The sequence below is a fragment of the Monodon monoceros genome, unplaced genomic scaffold (genome assembly GCF_005190385.1).
Source record: "Monodon monoceros isolate NGI ecotype Baffin Bay Population unplaced genomic scaffold, NGI_Narwhal_1 Super_Scaffold_18, whole genome shotgun sequence".
NCBI lineage: Eukaryota > Metazoa > Chordata > Mammalia > Artiodactyla > Monodontidae > Monodon > Monodon monoceros.
This window is the reverse complement of record NW_021703774.1, coordinates 152,952,932-152,972,378: the sequence shown is the minus strand read 5'-3', so window position 1 is coordinate 152,972,378 and position 19,447 is coordinate 152,952,932. Positions and strand designations below refer to the sequence as shown.

The window sequence follows — 19,447 nt, the reverse complement described above, 5'->3', positions numbered from 1 at the left end:
AATTTGTAAAAAACTCAATGTGTAAAGTGCAATAAAATGAAGTGTAATAAAACAAGGTATGCCTGTATGCATTTAACAAAAAGTTCATTTAAAATGACAACTCTCGTGTTTTTCTTTTTTTAAGAAATATTTATTTATTTATTTATTTTTGGCTGTGTTGGTTCTTCGTTGCTGCGCGTGGGCTTTCTCTAGTTGCAGCGAGCGGGGACTACTCTTCGTTGCAGTGCACGGGCTTCTCATTGCGGTGGCTTCTTTTGTTGTGGAGCACAGGTTCTAGGCGCGGGCTTCAGTAGTTGTGGCGCACGGCCTCAGTAGTTGTGGCTCATGAGCTCTAGAGTTCAGGCTGATTATTTGTGGCGCACGGGCTTAGTTGCTCTGTGGCATGTGGGATCTTCCCGGACCAGGGATTGAACCCGTGTCCCCTGCATTGGCAGGTGGATTCTAAACCACTGCACCACCAGGGAAGTCCCAACTCTCGTTTTTTTATAAGGTGAATGATCCAGAAATACTAAGTTTTCAATCTTGTTAGACATATTTTTATTGGTTTCTGTTTTACTGGTCTGTCAGATTATCTGGAATTTACATAACATGACACAGTAAATTAGGTGTGAGAACTAAAAACTGGGAAAATTTAGTTAAAAATTATTTTTCAACTAAAAATAATTTTTTTTAGTGACAACTTAAGTTTGATCCTTCTGGCCTCTACCTATATTATCTTGTTTAATATATTAAATGTTACACTAAAGTATAATTACATACAATCTTATTACCATACATTAATTGTGGCTTTGGAAAAAACACAGAAAACTTAGATTTTGTAAATGTCTTTCGTGATAGAAAAAGTTAGTGGGTTATCACTAAAGGAATTAATATTTTAATTTCAATTAAACTTGAACTGACTGGGCTTGCTTTTAAGTTATTCTTTAAATAGAAGTGCTTGATCATGTCTGGTTAGTTCTACGAGATACTCTCAAGAAATTTTAAATATTTAAATCATATTTTCTTTCTAATATATATGCATGACAGCCGTTATTGGGCAGTGCTGAATACACTCAACGATCCATACAGTTTGGTGCTACTGCCTAAGGGGCCAGTAGTTGTACCCAGAATTGATTTTGTACCATTAGTGCTAATGTCAACACAGTAAAAATGCATGGAATGTCTTAGTATTACTGTGAAAATAGTTTTGACTTTGGGGGACTCCTGAAAGGATTCTGGGACCCTTATGGTCTAAGAACCACATGTAGAGAACCACTGCTTCTGGGGTTTTATTTTTCAAAGGTTTCTTAGATGGCGGCAGATATTTGTAGGCTGAGTAATCTTTGTTTGCCTTTGTTTTTTCATTCCACAGATACTTTGAAGCTAGACATCAGTTAACTTTTCAATGTTTTGTCAATATATGAGTTAGGAGATTTCTTCGGATTGATTTTTACTTTTTTGGGTTGTGGCAGTTTGCACCTTGATTGATGTCAGGGATCCGAGGTTTTTATTTTTACCTTAAATAATTGAAGATAACTTTTATTTGTTGTAAGTTTTATAATTTACAAGTTTGTATTTGTTGTAGATATTAGGAAGCAGTGAAGGTATTTCCCTTGAGGGATATCACGAATTTTATTATTATTTTTTTGTTTTTTGCTTTCTTTTTTTTCTGGCCACACTGTGTGGCCTGTGGGATCTTAATAACAGTGAATATTATTTGTTTTGTTTTGTTTTGTTTTGTTTTGTTTTGTTTTGGCCATCTGACATGTGGGATCTTAGTTCCCCAACCAGGGATTGGACCCTCGCCCCCTGCATTGGAAACTTGGAGTCTTAACCACTGGACTGCCAGGGAAGTCTCATGAATTTTATAATAAATGTTCCTGAGCTTCCAAATGAGGAACCAAATTTATACATCATTTTGGAGTAGAAAATTTGATGACAAAAGTATAGCTAAATAGTTTCAAACATATTATAAAGAATCATGGGAGCACATATTTTCCTTCTTCCTTAGTTTATGTTTCAGGGTAAATGTAGGATTCTATCAACACATATTCAGATTGAAATGGAGACATTGTCCACCTATTCAAAAATGACTTTTCTTTTTCCTTTTTAAATCTGGATAGCTTAATTTTCTCCGTAGCTGTTGTGAAAAAAGTCATAAAAGAAGTTATTTTAGGACGATAGCTTTTCACAGTTGAGTCTGATTTTTATTTGAAATTTTTTTCTCAGCGATGACTGAGAATCTATACTCTGTCTATATTTGGTGATAAATATTGTCCATTTTGTTTATTAGGTTTTTGTAGCTATTTGAACAAATGTCTTTTCCATTAAAATATGCATGTTAATTAAGCAGTGAAATGATACATTCTGTGAATCTTTAGTAATATATTTCTATTGTCTGAGTTCAGTATAATTCTGAATTTGGAATTAATTCAGTTGCTTCATTTCATAGAATTATGAATTTGTAAAATCCAGCTTACTTCAGTTGTTTCTTTTGTTTTTAAAATTAATTAATTTTTGGCTGTGTTGGGTCTTCGTTGCTGCGTGTGGACTTTCTCTAGTTGCGGCGATTTGAGGCTACTCTTCATTGCGGTGCGCGGGCTTCTCATTGCAGTGGCTTCTCTTGTTGCGGAACACAGGCTCTAGGCACACAGGCTTCAGTAGTTGTGTCATGCGGGCTTAGTAGTTGTGGGTCGTGGGCTCTAGAGCACAGGCTCAGTAGTTGTGGTGCATGGGCTTAGTTGCTCCATGGCATGTGGGTTCTTCCCGGACCAGGGCTCGAACCTGTGTCCCCTGCATTGGCAGGCGGGTTCTTAACCACTGCGCCCCAGGAAAGTCCACTTAAGTTGCTTCTAATTGTAACTTTGATGACAGCACATGAGATACTAATTACAAACACTAAGTATACTTATAGTAAGTTGATAGTCAGTTTTGTTTTGTTGGAGAAATCGAGCCTATTTAAGTTTTAGTTCATGTCAAAGTAATTTTAGTGGAAATAATTATTATATTTTACTTTACATAAATTTTAGAATGAATAAAAATGTGAAAGGAGTGCGGATTTGATTCCATTTTAAGGGAAGACTTGTCAATATCTTAAGTCATTTAATTGGGAAAAAAGCACCTAAGGAAAGAGAGTGAGGTCTACTTTTTTAGTGTCTTCATCAAGTTTTCAGTCTCCGTTACACCAATTTGAGTTTTTAGTTTATGCCTAGCTTGAAGGGAATTGTGAGCATCAAGTTTGAGAGTCTGGAGAGAACTTTTAGGATATTGTAGACCAACTTCATTCATTTATATGGATTGAAGAATTTGAGCCACGGAAGAGTTAAGTTTCTAGCTTAAGGTCTGTTAGTGAATTAGAAGCAGAGTAGCATCTAGAAAGAAACTCTACTGATGCTAACAGTATTTCTTGAGACCTGTTACATATTTGACAGCAAATATTTTCCACATCTAACTACATACTTACATTTTGTTTACTCTGTACAGTCAGTCTTCACTTTGCAGGCTTCTGATATGCTCGAATTTCTGTTGGTATAGTTTAGTTAAAAAACACCGGTCACCTAACGACACAATTCAGCTGTCATTTACTGTGGGTATGTTAACTGTGAATAATTATGTAGTGTATAAACTTTGATGCTCGCTCTTCAGTTCACAAATCACTACATATATCAATAGATAGATGCCCATCATAATTGGTGACCAATCACATTACTTCTCTCAAAGTCTGTTGGAGGTTGGCCACTGTGCGTCTGTTATTCATTTTTTGTACAGATAGCAAAGTTTACAGATGTGTTACCTCTTTGTTTTCCAATGATAAATTCATGTGACATTTTACAAAACTGGACAATCAAAGGAGAGAGTTGACCAGCAAAGATGGAAGTTCATCAAAGAAATGAAAGGTGATAATACTAGATCTGAAAAATTGGATGTTATAGAATATTTGAAAATAGTGGCAGGTAGTGAAGATAGGACAAGTACTTTTCCTGTATGAAGGTTTGGTATGAACGGTATTGAAAACATGAGATGAATATAAAAAATAAGGTAAAATTGCTTCAACATCATATAGTTTAAATTGTAATAGAAACAGATGTCAATCAGTTTGGCTAGCATTCATGCCAAGCTGCATTGAAAGAAAACTAATTACAAAGAGACTGAAGAAATTTTCATTACCAGTAAAGGCTGGTTTCATTTCAGAATCAGCATGGATTAAAGCTGCTAGAGCAGATAGGGATACTGCTGTGAATTTTACTCCCAGATTCCAAAGATTAGTTGAGCAAATAATTGATCATCAACTATTTAATGTGGGATAGGTCTGTTTTGGAAGGCAGTCTCATCAGTAATTTATGTGATGGAAGACATAGGATCATGAAGTGGTCATAAGGTGGAGAATATAGATATAAAGTCTGAGGAACTTAGTAAAGGCAAATTTATGAACATAAATGAAGAAAAGTGATTGTGACAGAAAGGATGAAAATGTCTCAAAGGAAGTGACTGGCAAAAATATCACGTTAAAGGAACTCTTGGAAGTATATGACAAGATTGAAAGGGCAAAGGATAAAATGTTGCATGTCCAACCAAACTTGGAAAGATTAATGACATTTTGCCAAGGCTTGGAAGAGATACTTATTCTGTATCATAAGTTACATGAGGAAAAGAAGGAGGTAAGCACTGTCTTACTTTCTTGGTAAGGTTTTTACAAAGAAACAAAATACTGATTCTCAATGTTTCTTATGTTTTGAATTATAAAATAGTAAATATTACACAGTATTCTTCATTTCTCTATACATTTTAACTGACAGTAAAAGAGTCTTAAACAGAACAATGTAATTTTTTCCCTTTAATTATTCAGATTGCTTTGCTTGATTTCAGATTGCAAAGTCATTTTTGTGGTCCTGTACTACAGTGCAAAGTGAGCACTTCCTGTATAAAAAGTATGTTTTTCCCATAAGAAATTTGTTATATTTTCCAAGTTGATAAAATGATTATAAAGATTATCAGCATGAATAAATTTGAAGCTTTAAGTAAAGGATGTTTGAATTGGAGTAGCAGTAGGGAAAAAAGACTAGCATTACAGTTGTGGGGTTGAGGGAAGAGGATTGGACATTTAATTTGGAGTGGTCTGTTGCAAGCATAAAAACTATTTGATGCTCCTGCTTAATTTTTGTGATTCTTGCAAATTTTAAAGTAAACTGAAGATGTTTAAGTTTTTAATATAAAATGAGTTTTAAATACTTATTAACTAGTAAAAGTAACTCTTTTGTTCAGCAAACATTTATTGATCTTCTGTATGTTAGGCATTGTTGTTGTAGGTGCTAGGCTTACAGCAGTATGGAACAGACACAAATCTCTCTAGACTAGAATATACTTTAACTTTCTTCCTGCTTTGAACTGGTAAGAACAGATACTACAACACTTGATCTTAGCCGAAAGACCGAGAAGTGATTCCCTGCTTTGAAAAATGTGGAATCTCTAATTCTTTATGAGTCTTGATTTCATTTAGGTTCTGTTGAAAGAAACTAACTAGATTATTTTTACTTTTTGTATAACTTTAAAGGCTTTTGTGTAGACAGTGTTTATTGTTCCTTTTTTAGATAGTCTCCAAAATGGGGTTACAACTCCAGGTTTACATAACCCCTGTCGATGGGATATTTCATGATACAGCTTCAGAGATGTGGATGGGTACTTGATTTCTTATAGAATCCCCAACTTGGGAGTAAAGTTTTTATAGTTGCTGTCGTAGACGCATCTGTAGGTGTAGAGCTGGGAAAGAGTTGTGAATTCTAACTTGTTCAGGAGGTTGGATGTTTGTGGATTATGTGAGATTATGGCATCGTTAAAGAGTTGTAACTTTAGGCATTAGCTATTGATTTTAAGACTGGAGAAGCTTAAACACTGCACAGTGGTCTAGAGAGATGAAACTACGTGATGCATTGGGTGAGCTGTAGGTCATTAGCTAGAGCATTCGCTTTGGGGATGGGGATGTAATCGGTATATGAAGGCAGGAAAAGATGAAGCAGTAGAGGAAGTAGGGCCAGACTGTGGAGGGTCAGAAGTTTGGGCTTTTTTCTGGGGAGCCTTTTTCACAGCTCTATGTGTGTGTACTTTTAAACTCTCAGTACCTCCATTTCTTCACCTACAAAATAGAGGTGTTAACTGTACTTACTTGATGAGATTTTTGAGGAGGTTAAATTGAATTATGTAAAGTGCTTGGAGAAGACCAGGCACAGGGTAAGGTTCTTGCTAAGTACTGACCACTAATCATTATGGTTTGTGAACCATTGCATCAGGTAATCTAAAAAATTCTGTAATCAGGCAGTTGATAGAAATGATAATCACAAATGGTTAATAACTATATGGAAAGATGCTTCAAAATTTCAAAAATGAAAATGAAAGCAATTAAATGTAAATAAAACAGCAAAATGCAAATTTAAATGAGATAACATCTTTTTCCTACCAAATTGAGGATGGTGAATAAAACTTCATGCCAAATGGTGGAAAAGTTCTATAATATTATATTTGGAAAAAATATCTGATCACAGAACTCTTTTTTCTTAGGGCCCCTTGAAGGTTTTGCATAACAAATACTGAGAAATGCAAAGTTATGATATTCACTTTATATAAAAGATACTGAGAGATTATACAACACAATGTGCTATGGCCTATAGGTATCCCACGATAAAAAAGATTTATCTAGAAAGTGATACTGACACATACATAAGTTAACTGTGCCATAAGTGACTGTAAATGAAATATGAATCAGGTGCTACAGAGAAGGAGTCAAGAATTCTAAATGGGTTATCAGAAAAGGCCTTATTGAAGAGCTGTATTTTAAAGAAGCATTGGAGAGAATTCCCTGGTGGTCCAGTGGTTAGAACTCCACACTTCCACTGCTAGTGGCTCCGATTAAATCCCTGGTTGGGTAACTAAGGTCCTGCAAGCTGCGTGGCACGGCAGAAAAAAAAACAACAACAAAAAAACCCAGCAGTAGCATTGGAATTTTATGAGATAGAAGTCATTCCCAGTAGAAAGAAAACAATATGAGAGTGGTATGATGAGAACTTTGGGTAGGAGTAAGAAATAACCTTACTCCATAGAGTAATTTTCAGAGCACGAATCTTCCTTCTTGCCATCTCCTTCATTTTTTTTTTCTTGGGGTACAGTCCAGTGTCTAAACATGACTAATACTTAGGGTGACCAAACTGAGACTTTTTTTCTTTCCTTTTTTTTTTTTGGCTGCTCCCTGTGGCATGCCGGATCCTTGTTTCCCGACCAGGCATCAAAACCTGCGCCCCCTGCATTGGAAGTGGGGAGTCTTAACCACTGGACTGCCAAGGAAGTCCCAAAATGAGACACTTTTGAGAGTGAAAGGGAGCACATTAACAATAACATGGGGATGATAGGCCTAAGCTGAGATGCTTTTGGCTAACTGGAATATGTGGTCACCCTGTCTGTGAAGAATGTCCAGTGTTTGGCCCATGATTTGTCATCAGCTTTATTTTACAGTGCTGACCTGCTTTACTCCCAGAATTCTTATCCACCGAGTCTTTCTGAATTTTGAATTCTCTATTTTATCTCCTGCTAAGAACCTTTACATTTGCTGTTCTTTCCTTGAACCTTTTCTCCCATCTTTTCTCCTGTTTTAATTCTTAGTCATCCTTCAGATCTTAAATTACAGAACAGTGTCTCTTTGTCTCTCCTGACCTCCTGTATAGGTTAGCTCATCATGGAGAGTAGTGGTTTATCTAAAACCCGAAGATGTGTTGGAAATATAAATGATAGTCTTACTACTGATCAGTTGAAGAGAATGGAGGAAAAGTTTTGAGAGTTCTTGTTTGACTTCCAGGGTGTTGGGGCTACTACTAAAATGAAAAAAGGTGAAAAGAGTAGGTTTTAGAGAAGAAGATGCTGAAGCACATTTGATAGTTTTCAGTATCTGCTTAATCATTGAAAAATCCACCTTCAACTCCCTCAACTATTTTATAGCTATTGGTCTATTGTTTAGTTTTCATTGAATAAATTTATCATATAAACTCTCAAATTGTTACAGATATTAAAACCAGATTGAGAAAAGTGTTTATGGTATTAGGCATTCTAGCAATTATGTCCAGGGAATTTGTGAAGTTGTATGGAGGATCAAAGAGAAAAGTAACTTTTTTTTTTTTTTTTTTTGCGTTACGTGGGCCTCTCACTGTTGTGGCCTCTCCCGTTGCGGAGCACAGGCTCCAGACGCGCAGGCTCAGCGGCCATGGCTTACGGGCCTAGCCGCTCCGCAGCATGTGGGATCTTCCCGGACCGGGGCACAAACCCATGTCCCCTGCATCGGCAGGCAGACTCTCAACCACTGCGCCACCAGGGAAGCCCAAATTAACTTTTTTAAAATAAAAATTATTGGTTTAGGATCCAATAAGTTTCTTTTTTAAAAAAAATTATTCTTGGCTGCATTGGGTCTTAGTTGTGGCATGTGGGATCTTCATTGCGGTGCGTGGGCTTCTGTCTAGGTGTGGTGTGTGAGTTTTCTCTGTCTAGTTGTGGCACGTGGGCTCCGTAGTTTGCAGCATGCAGGCTCTCTAGTTGAGGCATGTGGGCTTAGTTGCCCCATGGCATATGGGATCTTAGTTCCCCAACCAGGGATTGAACCTCCGTCCCCTGCATTGGAAAGTGAACTCTTTACCACTGGACCACCATGGAAGTCCCAATAAATTTCTAACTGTGATTTTTAAAATTTTTTTGGCCACACCACGTGGCACGTGGGATTAGTTCCCTGACCAGAGATTGAACCCGGGCCCCCTGCAGTGGAAGCGCAGAGTCCTAACCACTGGACAGCCAGGGGATTCCCTCTAACTGTGATTTTTTAAATGTTTAATTTTTTTTCTGCAGGTGGCTGTGGGTGGTGTTTATCAATTCACAGTATATTGGGATTTTTAATTCCTCCAGGGTTAGGGAACTTCAGTGTTCTGTTTTTTAAGTAAAAATATAGTTTATCCCCAATGCTTAATTTTTGAAATACAGAGGGCTGGAACATTTGCCCAGTGCTTTCCTTTTATTTTAAGCAGTGGACACATTTTTACAAGTGAAATGTTGTAATGAACCCTAATTTTTAAAACAAGGGAAGATATCTTTTATTAGTGCAATCATATTGCTCACATCTACTGTATATTTACAGTTTGCTAAGTACCATGCTAAATGCTTTTCATTTGATCATCCTAACAATCCTGGGCAGTGTGAGTATCACTATATATATATTTTGTGGATAAGGAAATTTGAAAGTAAAAACCTTAAAGTTATTTATTTTATAAGTTTAAATACGAACAGTTATATGTTTTGAATGGGTAGAACCTATGAGACTATTTTGATAACTAAAAATGAACCAGTAATTTTTTGTCCTAAATTAATATCTGTATTCATTTATGTTTTTAATTTCAATTTTAGGTTTTGTAGTACTGAGAAAATCCTTGCCCATACAAAATATTTATTATGGGTTTTTAAAAAAATATTTGGTTGCACCAAGTCTTAATTGTGGCAAATGGGCTCCTCAGTTGTGGCTCCAGGGCTACTTAGTTGCGGCATGTGGGGTCCTTAGTTGTGGCATGTGAACTCAGTTGCGGCATGCATGTGGGATTCAGTTCCCTGCGTTGGGAGCTCGGAGTCTCATCCACTGTGCCACCAGGGAAGTCCCGAAGTCAGCTTTGCTTTTAAGTCCAATTAAATCTTTCATGAAACTTGAGTGATGAGTAGTACATTAATTTCAAAGCTAAATTACTATTTGTATCTAATTTCTTATTTATAAATATACAGGCTGGACAAGAAGCACCCAAACATATTTAGCGAAATCATTATATTGTAACAAAGCTAAGTCTTATTACTTGTACATTTGTTGACACCCCATTGGTTAGATTATAGGCCAAGCCAGTGTTCTGGAGTCCTGATGGAGTCCATAATTGAGAGTGATGTTAGTGTGACCTGCTTGGGCAATGTTAAGTGAGTACTCACCAGCAGGTTTGAATTAAAACAAATAAAAACTCAAAAAAACACACAACCCAATCAAAAAATGGGCAGAAGATCTCAATAGACATTTCTCCAAAGAAGACATATACATGGCCAACAGGCACATGAAAAGATGCTCAACGACACTAATTATTAGAGAAATGTGAATCAAAGCTACAATGAGGTATCACCTAACACCAGTCAGAATGGCCGTCCTCAAAGAGTCTACAAATAATAAATTCTGGAGAGGGTGTGGAGAAAAGGGAACCCTGCTACACTGTTGGTGGGAATGTAAATTGGTACAGCCACTATGGAGAACAGTATGGAGGTTCCTTAAAAAACCTAAAAATAGAGCTATCATATGATCCAGCAGTCCCACTCCTGGGCATGTATCTGGAAAAAACCCATAATTTGAAAAGATACATGCACCCCAATGTTCACTGCAGTACTATCTACAATAGCCAAGACATGGAAGCAACCTAAATGACCATCAACAGATGAATGGATAAAGAAGATGTACATATATACAGTGGAATATAACTCAGCCATTTTAAAAAAGAATGAAATAATGCCATTTGCAGCAACATGGATGGACCTAGAGATTATCTTACTAAGTGAAGTAAGTCAAAGATAAATATCATATGATATCACTTATATGTGGAAACAAAAAGAATGAAACAAATGAACTTATTTGCAAAACAGAAAGAGACTCACAGACTTCAAAAACAAATTTAAGGTTACCAAAGGGGAAAGGTGGGTGGGAGGCATAAATTAGGAGGTTGGGATTAACATACAAACTACTATATATAAAATAATCAACAAGGACCTATTATATAGCACAGGGAACTCTACTCAATACTCTGTAGTAACCTGTATGGGAAAAGAATTTGAAAAAGAATAGATATGTGTATATGTATAACTGAGTCACTTTGCTGTACATCTGAAACTAACACAACACTGTAAATCAACTATACTCCAATATAAAATAAAAAGGATTTTTAAAGAAGAAAAAAAAACAACAACAAAATCAAAATGAGTCAAAGACAGACTCTCCCCTAATTGATGCTCTGCCTTATCAAGAAGTTCAAATACATAAAGAGATTAGCACTAAAATGAGGTAACCTCATCACACAGGAAATTGTACTTGAGGGACTTCACTGTATTAAACATTATTTATTTAACACATTTGAATGTATATTTTAAAAATTATTCTTTAAAAAATACTGGTATATGCCCACATAACATCTCTCTGTTAATCTTGTTTCAGTAGTGCCTTTTGGTTTTTAATACCTAAACTTCATAGAAGTATTTTTCTCAATGTGGTTTTTTTTTTTTGCGGTACGCGGGCCTCTCACTGCTGTGGCCTCTCCCGTTGCAGGGCACAGGCTCCGGACGCGCAGGCTCAGCGGCCACAGCTCACGGGCCCAGCCGCTCCGCGGCATGTGGGATCCTCCCGGACCGGGGCACGAACCCGCGTCCTCTGCATCGGGAGGCAGACTCCCAACCACTGCGCCACCAGGGAAGCCCTCTCAATGTGTTTTTAAAACAGCTTAATAGAGATGTAATTCATATGTCATGCAGTTCACCCATTTAAAGTGCATAATTCAGTAGCTGTATTTTCACAGTTGTGCAGCCACATCAACGTTAGAACATTTTCATCACCAGAAAAAAGAAAGGCAGTATTGTACAAAAAGTGCATTATCTTCAAACACTTGGATCCCCTTCTTTCTTTTTTTTTCTTACATATTTTACTTTATTTTTAAAAATTTTATTGGAGTATAATTGCTTTACAATGTTGTGTTTCTACTGTACAGCAAAATGAATCAGCTGTACATATACATATATCCCCTCTTTTTTGGATTTCCTTCCCATTTAGGTCACCACAGAGGACTAAGTAGAATTCCCTGAGCTGTACAGTAGGTTCTTATTAGTTATCTATTTTATATGTAGTATCAATAGTGTATATATGTCAATCCCAATCTTCCAATTCATCCTACCACCCTCGGATCCCTTTCAGTGCAGACAAGTGCTTTCATTCTTTGGCTTGCAGTCACATCTCCCATTTCCCTTTTATTCTAGAACATAGCTCATTGAGTGGAATGGTAGGTAGAATAACCTTTACAATTTCTTTTCTTTGCTTTCCTTTTCAGTGTTCATATCATTGAATTCAGTTATGTTAACTGTGTTTAATGAATCACCTGCACTATAATTTTTTTTCTCTTTTTGTTTGCTTTTGGAAACTCTGAAATATCACCAGGATGTATCTTTTTTTTCGCTTTCTCTTTGTTATTTGGTGGACCCATTCAATCTCAAATATTCATTTATTTAGTTCAGGGAAATTTTCTTCTATTATTTCACCTGTCTATTGTTCTCTTCTTTGGATTTGCCTTTGAGATTTCTGTTACACCTAATCGTTTAATCTTCCATGTTTTCATATAAAGTATCTTCCAACTCTTTGACTTTTTGTTTTTTGGAAACTGAGAACTCTGTCGTTAGCTTGGCCAGTAAGATTTTTATTTTTGCTGCCATTCTCTTGTTTCCAAATTTTTTCTCATGTCTCCTTTTCATGGCCCATCTAAATATTTTCTGATGTTTAGTTTTTTGTATCAGTAGCCTCTCAGATATCTCAGATACCACTTAAAATATTTTTTAGAAGTTTGTTTTCTGTAAATTGTTTCCTTCTGGAGTGGTTATTCTGTTAATTCACCTTGAGCCTTCTCTTTCCCATAGTTAATTTCTTTCAGAAACCTGGGATCCTCGGTTGTCTGTTCACATTTATGAGTGTTAGCTAGCTGTCGTTTTGTGTTTCATCTGTAGTTACGTAGGTAGTTCTTTTTCCCTGAAGTTTTTCCCTTGAATGGGGAGATTTCACTCTAGCTTAGTAGGCAAGGTTTATCACAAAGCTGACTTGTTTCTGTTTTTGCCTCATTGATGAGTAGTAGGTAGAGAAGCAGGAGATTGGAATGCTCAAACTTGCCAAAGTGAGGAGACCTTTGAAGACTAGGAGTGAAACATACTAGTAGTGTCTTTATTAACTTCTGGGTGGAGTTGCCGCTGTTTTACTTTTTTCCCCCCTATGTCTGTTTTAAAGGCCTGAAATTACGTCAGACTTGGCTCTGCTTCTGTCTTGGGCCCTAACATACTCAAAAAGGAACCATTCCTGTAATATGGCTTACTTTCATTTAAAGAGAAGCAGAGGGACTTCCCTGGTGGTCCAGTGGTTAAGAATCTATCTTGCAATGCAGGGGACGCTGGTTTGATCCCTGGTCAGGAAACTAAGATCCCACATTCCACAGGGCAACTAAGCCCGTGCACCGCAATGAAGAGCCCGAGTGCCACAACGAAAGATCCCGCGTGCTGCAACTAAGACCCGACGCAGCCAAAAAATAAATAAATATTAAAGAGCAGCAGACTTCTGGCTTTAGCCTAAGAGCAAAACCTATTGATGCTGGTTGTTCTGTTTAGTTATTATTTTTTTAATTAATTACTTTTGGTTGCGTTGGGTCTTCATTGCTGCACACGGGCTTTCTTTAGTTGCCTCAAGCAGGGGCTACTCTTCGTTGGGTGCGTGGGCTTCTCATTGCAGTGGCTTCTCTTGTTGCAGAGCACGGGCTCTAGAGTGTAGGCTCAGTAGTTGTGGCGCATGGGCTCAGTAGTTGTGGCTTGCAGGCTCTAGTGCACAGGCTCAGTAGTTGTGGCACACGGGCTTAGTTGCTCCGCAGCATGTGGTATCTTCACGGACCAGGGCTTGAACCCGTGTCCCCTGCATTGGCAGGCAGATTCTTAACCAATGCACCACCAGGGAAGCCCTGTTCTGTTCAGTTTTGATTAGAAGTTTTACATAGTTCTTAATAATAAGTGTTGTTAGTAAGTTCTCAGTAAGTGTTGGCTGTGTTTTTTATTATTATTATTACAAAAGTATATGATCTTCTGTATTTTGTGATAGGAAAGTGATTTTTGAAAAATAAGTAGCCTTTTTGAATCACTTTTTTGTACACCTGAAACCTTGTAAACCAACTATACTTCAGTTTTTTTTTTTTTTTTTTTTTTTTTTTGCGGTACGCGGGCCTCTCACTGTTGTGGTCTCTCCCGTTGCGGAGCACAGGCTCTGAACACGCAGGCTCAGCGGCCATGGCTCACGGGCCCAGCCGCTCTGCGGCATGTGGGATCTTCCCGGACCAGGGCACGAACCCGTGTCCCCTGCATCGGCAGGTGGACTCTCAACCACTGCGCCACCAGGGAAGCCCTATACTTCAGTTTTTAAAAAAAACCTTAAAAAAATAAAATAAGTAGCTTTTTTATAGTGAGGGCATGTATTTATGTCTTCATTTTTGGGTTGCGGGCTTTGGCCTGAGAACCTGTTTTATTCATTCTGAATTTTACTTTACTCTGTTTGGTGGTGTTTTTGTTTATGTTGTTGTGAATTCATATACTTTGGGTTGAAGATTACAGCTCTAAGGAGAGCAAGGAGGGACACTAAAGGGTATGAATGAAGGATATGATAATAATGTTACTTTTTCTTTTTTTGCTTTTTCAGTTTGAGCAGAAAACTGGTGCAGTTTTTGATGAAATTGTAGAGAACTGTAAGTACCGTTCTAGAAAGAAACCAATCATGTCTTTAGATAGATAATAAATGTGTCTAGAGAAAACATTAATCTATAACAGTGATTAGTTAGGGCTAATTAATGTGATGGTCCAATTTGATTTAAGTTTAGATCTTATCACACTGTTAGTATTTTAATAAAGTTAATCTGAATTGTAAGAATCTTACTCTTTTCTTTAAATATTTTATTCTCATAGTTATTAATGTTGAAATATAGCCATGCTTTGTGTGTGTGTGTATCATATTGAACTTATCACTCAGTAAAGGTTTCTACTTTGTTTACAGGGTCTCTTAATTTTCTCTTCATATTTTTTCCATTGTTATATGGTTTTCTTAAAAGAAACTTTGTTTCTTAGATTATAAAAGTAATACATTCTATTTTATAATACAAAAATGAATAAAGCAGAAAATAAAAGCCGTTAACATTCTCCAAGGAGAATCAGTTTTAAACATGTAATATATATCTTTCCAGACTTTTTTCTATGAATGTAAATGTATATCTCTATGTGATGGGTGGGGATTTATGTATCCTATGAATGTTGTTCTTGCTTTTTTCATACAACTGCCTAGATATACTCTGTGTCAGTGGATATGGACCTATTGCATCCTTTCTAGTGGGTACTCAGTATTTTATTGTATGGCTGTACTATAAGTTAATCAGATTCCTCTTTTACATGTGTGTATATTATTTTCAACTTTTTACTATTATAAACAATATTAAGTATGCATTTCTATACGCATCTTTGTCTACTTGCTGAAGTGTTTTTGTAGGATAAATTCTAAGGATAGACTTTTTCTTCCAGTTTTATTGACATATAATTGACATACTGTTTTGACTTACATACATCGTGAAATGATTACCTCAATAAGTTTAGTGAATCTAACAATAGAATTGATGAATCATCAAAGGATGTTCATGCAGTTGTTTATGAAGGATAAATTTTATCATCTAGAATTCCTGAGTCAAGGAGAATGTTCATTTCTTTTGTTTTTTGTTTACTTTCACCAGAAGGATCTGTGAGTACCTTCTTTCTCTTTGGAATTAGTTTGTTTATATTTTTTGAGTGATAACAGTTTTCAGACTACATGTTGAGAAGTAACTAGCTCTCCTGATCCTCATTGGGTTTAGTTATTGAATATCCTTTCTGTTGCATGTAAGCAAGAAAAATAGACTCTTGCTCACTTATCCAGAAAAACACTTTAGAAGTATATTGGGGGATTTCACAGAATTTAGGGAGGAGGTTAAGAACAAATTTCCCCCAGGGAACTCAGTAAAATGTGATTGTGGGCCTGCTCTCTCTAGTACTGCCAGAAAACAGTTATGCCCCAATGACTTTTAGTCTTTATTTTTATCCATTTTAGATTTTAAGTTCCTAGGAAGAAGATTATGATTGGGCCAGCTTGCATCTGATGTTTATCTTTGAACCAGTCATCTGTGGTCAGGGGTAACAGGATCAGAAAGTAAAACATGGGGCTGTTAGAAGGTATCCCTCAGCCATTATGCCTCACTTTTAGCAAATAATTTTTGATTTCCTGCTTCTGGATATGCCTTTGCTCAAGCCTGTATACTAGTAATAGAAATTAATCAAATAGCTTTCTAATGATGGTTTTAATCTGATGCTTTATTTGTTAAAGATGTTGCAGTAACAACAATCTTAAAGTGGTAGCAGAAATCTTAAGGCAGTAACCAAGCTGCTATACAATGGGTCTGTACACACAACATTTGGGGTTTATGTTTCTGGTGCCTGGTGCTTTTTTTGCTTCATCCCTGCAAACATTTTTAGGCTGGAGGTTTACAAGCAGGGGATTTTATACCAAATGTTAAGTGCAAATGGTGTGGTAAAGATTACCTTTATCTCCCCCTTTCTGGTAGTTTATAATTAAGGGGCTGTTGAAGGCAGGGAAGTGACTAGCTTGGAAGAGGAGACTGGCCTCCCTCTGTGAAGAGAACTCAGGAACACAGACACCTATTCAGGAGAGATAAGGGCAGACTGCTACATAGATGGTATTCAGGAAGTGCTTGATTCCAAAGATGGTCATTTGAGGCCTACCATTTTGTCTTGATGTTGATGTCCAGAAAAAAGGAAATTCACTGTTTCTCAGGCAAGTGCATCAAAATGTTTTGTGTAATACCAGACTTACCATATGTTCATTGCCCAAGACCACCAGGATGTGTGGCTTCACATATTTGGTTTTATAGATCAAGTTCAGCCCTTCTAGGGCACAATCCTTCTGAAACTTTCAGCAGACTATAGTGTCTGCTAATTGTTGGGACGCATAAACTGATAGAATGTAACTCCATCAGTGAGGACTTTGGGAAATTTGGTTTAAACATGAAAAAGCTGAATTGATTTTCCAAATATGTAGTGTTTTCAGTGAAAGGGATTTAAAAGAAAAAAGCCTTCAATATTTTATGCAAATCAAAAGAGAGAGTAGGGCTGTCTAACTTCTAGTTCATCATTTGGAGGATTTGTGCTGTGGATTATTCAAGATAACATGGTGATAGTGGAAGTGACTGATATACGGTGCATTACCCTAATTCATGTTCCCTTAACCGTTGCCAGTTTATGTGAAGTTTGAAAGAAGTTCAGATAGAATAGAGAGGGACTTCCCTGGTGGTCCAGTGATTAAGACTTTGTGCTCCCAATGCAGGGGTCCGGGTTCCATCCCTGGTCAGGGAACTAGATCCCGCATGCCGAAACTAAGAGTTCACATGCACAGCTCAAGATCCACATGCCGCAACTAAAAAAGATCCTGCACGTGGCCACGAAGATTTCGCATGCTGCAACTAAGACCTGGTGCAGCCAAATAAATAAATAAATATATAAAAAAATAGAATAGAGAGATTAAAAAAAATTTTTATTGAAGTATAGTTGATTTACAATGTTGTGTTAATTTCTGAATTGCCCCCTAGTTCACTGGAATCACAGGTTTTGAATTATAATTGTTATTTGGTAGAAATAAAGGAATAATCGGTAAAAGAGATTTCTGTGCATTAATTTTGTATCCTGCTACTTTATGAAATTCATCGATTAGCTCTAGTAGTCTTTTGGTAGCATTTTTAAGATTCTCTATGTATAGTATCATGTCACCTGATGTGATTTTAAATGGGATTTTTTTTTTAAACTTTCTTTTTGAGATTTCATTGTTAGCGTAAAGAAATGCAACAGATATCTTTACATTAAGCTTGTATCCTTTTACCTTGCTGAATGCATTCATTAGTTCTAATAGTTTTTGTGTGGAGTCTTTAGGGTTTTCTATATAGAGTATTGTGTCATCTGTGTACAATGACAATTTTACCTCTTGCCTTCCAATTTCGATACATTTTCTTTTTCTTGTCTGATTTCTGTGGCTAGGACTTCCAATATTATGTTTGAACAGAAGCGGTGAGATTGGGCATCCTTGTGTTGTTCCAGAATTTAGCAGGAAGGCTTTCAGGTTTTCACCACTGAGTGCTGTATTGACTGTGGGTTTGTCATAAATGGCTTTTATTATGTTGAGATATGTTCCCTCTATACCCATTTTGGTGAGAGTTTTTATCATGAATGGATGTTGAATTTTATCAAATGCTTTTTCTGCATCTGTTGGTTTTTGTCTTTTGTTGATGTGATGTATCACATTGGTTGCTTTGCATATGTTGAACTATCCCTGTGACCTTGGAATAAATCCAAGTGGATCATGTTGTATAATCCTTCTTATGTGTTGTTGGATTCTGTTTGCTAATATTTTGTTGAGGATTTTTGCACCTGTTTTCATGAAAGATATTGGCCTGTAATTTTCTCTTGTATTTTCTTTGTCTGGTTTTGGTATTAGGGTGTAGGTGGCTTCATAGAATGAATGCAGGAGTCATTGACCCTCCTATTCAATCATGACCCTCCTCTTCAATCCTTTGGAAGAGTTGTAGAAGTATAGGTATGAGTTCTTCTATGTATGTTTGGTAGAATTACCCAGTGAAGCCTTATGGTCCTGGATTTTGTTTGCAGGGAGGGTTTTGTTTGTTTGTTTGTTTTTTATTACAAATTCTGTTTTACTTCTAGTGATTGGTCTGTTCAAATTATCTGTTTCTTCTTGATTCAGTTTTGGCAGGCTGTATGTTTCTAGGAACTTGTCTATTTCTTCTAGGTTGTATATTTTATTGGCATATAACTGTTCATAGTAATTCCTTAGGATTTTTTGAGTTTCTGCTGTATTGGTTGTTATGTCTCCTCTTTCATTTCTTATTTTGTTTATTTGGCTTTTCTCTCTTTTCTTCCTAGTGATCCTGGCCAGTGATTTGTCAATTTTGTTTATCCTTTCAGAAAATCAGCTCTTGGTTTTATTGATTTTTAAAAAAATCTCTATCTCCTCTCTGATTTTTATTATTTCCTTCCTTCTTCTGACATTAAGTTTTGTTTGTTCTTCTTTTTCTAATTATTGTAGGTGGTAGGTTAGGTTGCTTATTTGAGATTTTTCTTCTTTTTTGAGGAAGGCCTGTACCTCTGTGAACTTCCCTCTTAGATCTGCTTTTGTTGCATCCCATACATTTTATATGGTTTTGTTTTCATTGTCATTTATCTCAAGGTATTTTTAAATTTCCTCTTTGATTTCATTGTTGACCCATTAGTGTTATAGTAGCATGTTGTTTAGTCTCCATGTAATCGTTTTTTTTTGTTTGTTTGTTTTTTTTGCGGTACGCGGGACTCTCACCGTTGTGGCCTCTCCTGTTGTGGAGCGCAGGCTCAGCAGCCGTGGCACACGGGCCCAGCTGCTCCGCGGCATGTGGGATCTTCCCGGACTGGGGCACGAACCCATGTCCCCTGCATCGGCAGGTGGACTCTCAACCACTGTGCCACCAGGGAAGCCCTGTAATCGTTTTTTTTTCTTGTTTTTCTCTCTGTGGTTGAT

General features: G+C 36.8%; 1 protein-coding gene across 6 annotated transcripts in view; it reads left to right on the top strand.

Moving 5' to 3' along the window:
- ZMYM4 (zinc finger MYM-type containing 4) overlaps positions 1–19,447 on the top strand; it is a 175,142-nt gene that overhangs the window by 58,655 nt on the left and 97,040 nt on the right. For 3 of the 6 annotated variants that reach the window (XM_029228133.1, XM_029228131.1, XM_029228134.1), the window contains exon 2: positions 14,498–14,543. In XM_029228133.1, coding sequence (XP_029083966.1) covers positions 14,498–14,543 — 46 coding nt within the window. Of the gene's footprint in view, positions 1–14,289; positions 14,544–19,447 lie in introns of those variants that run through there. The other 3 variants (XM_029228132.1, XM_029228135.1, XM_029228130.1) reach the window with 1 other exon arrangement.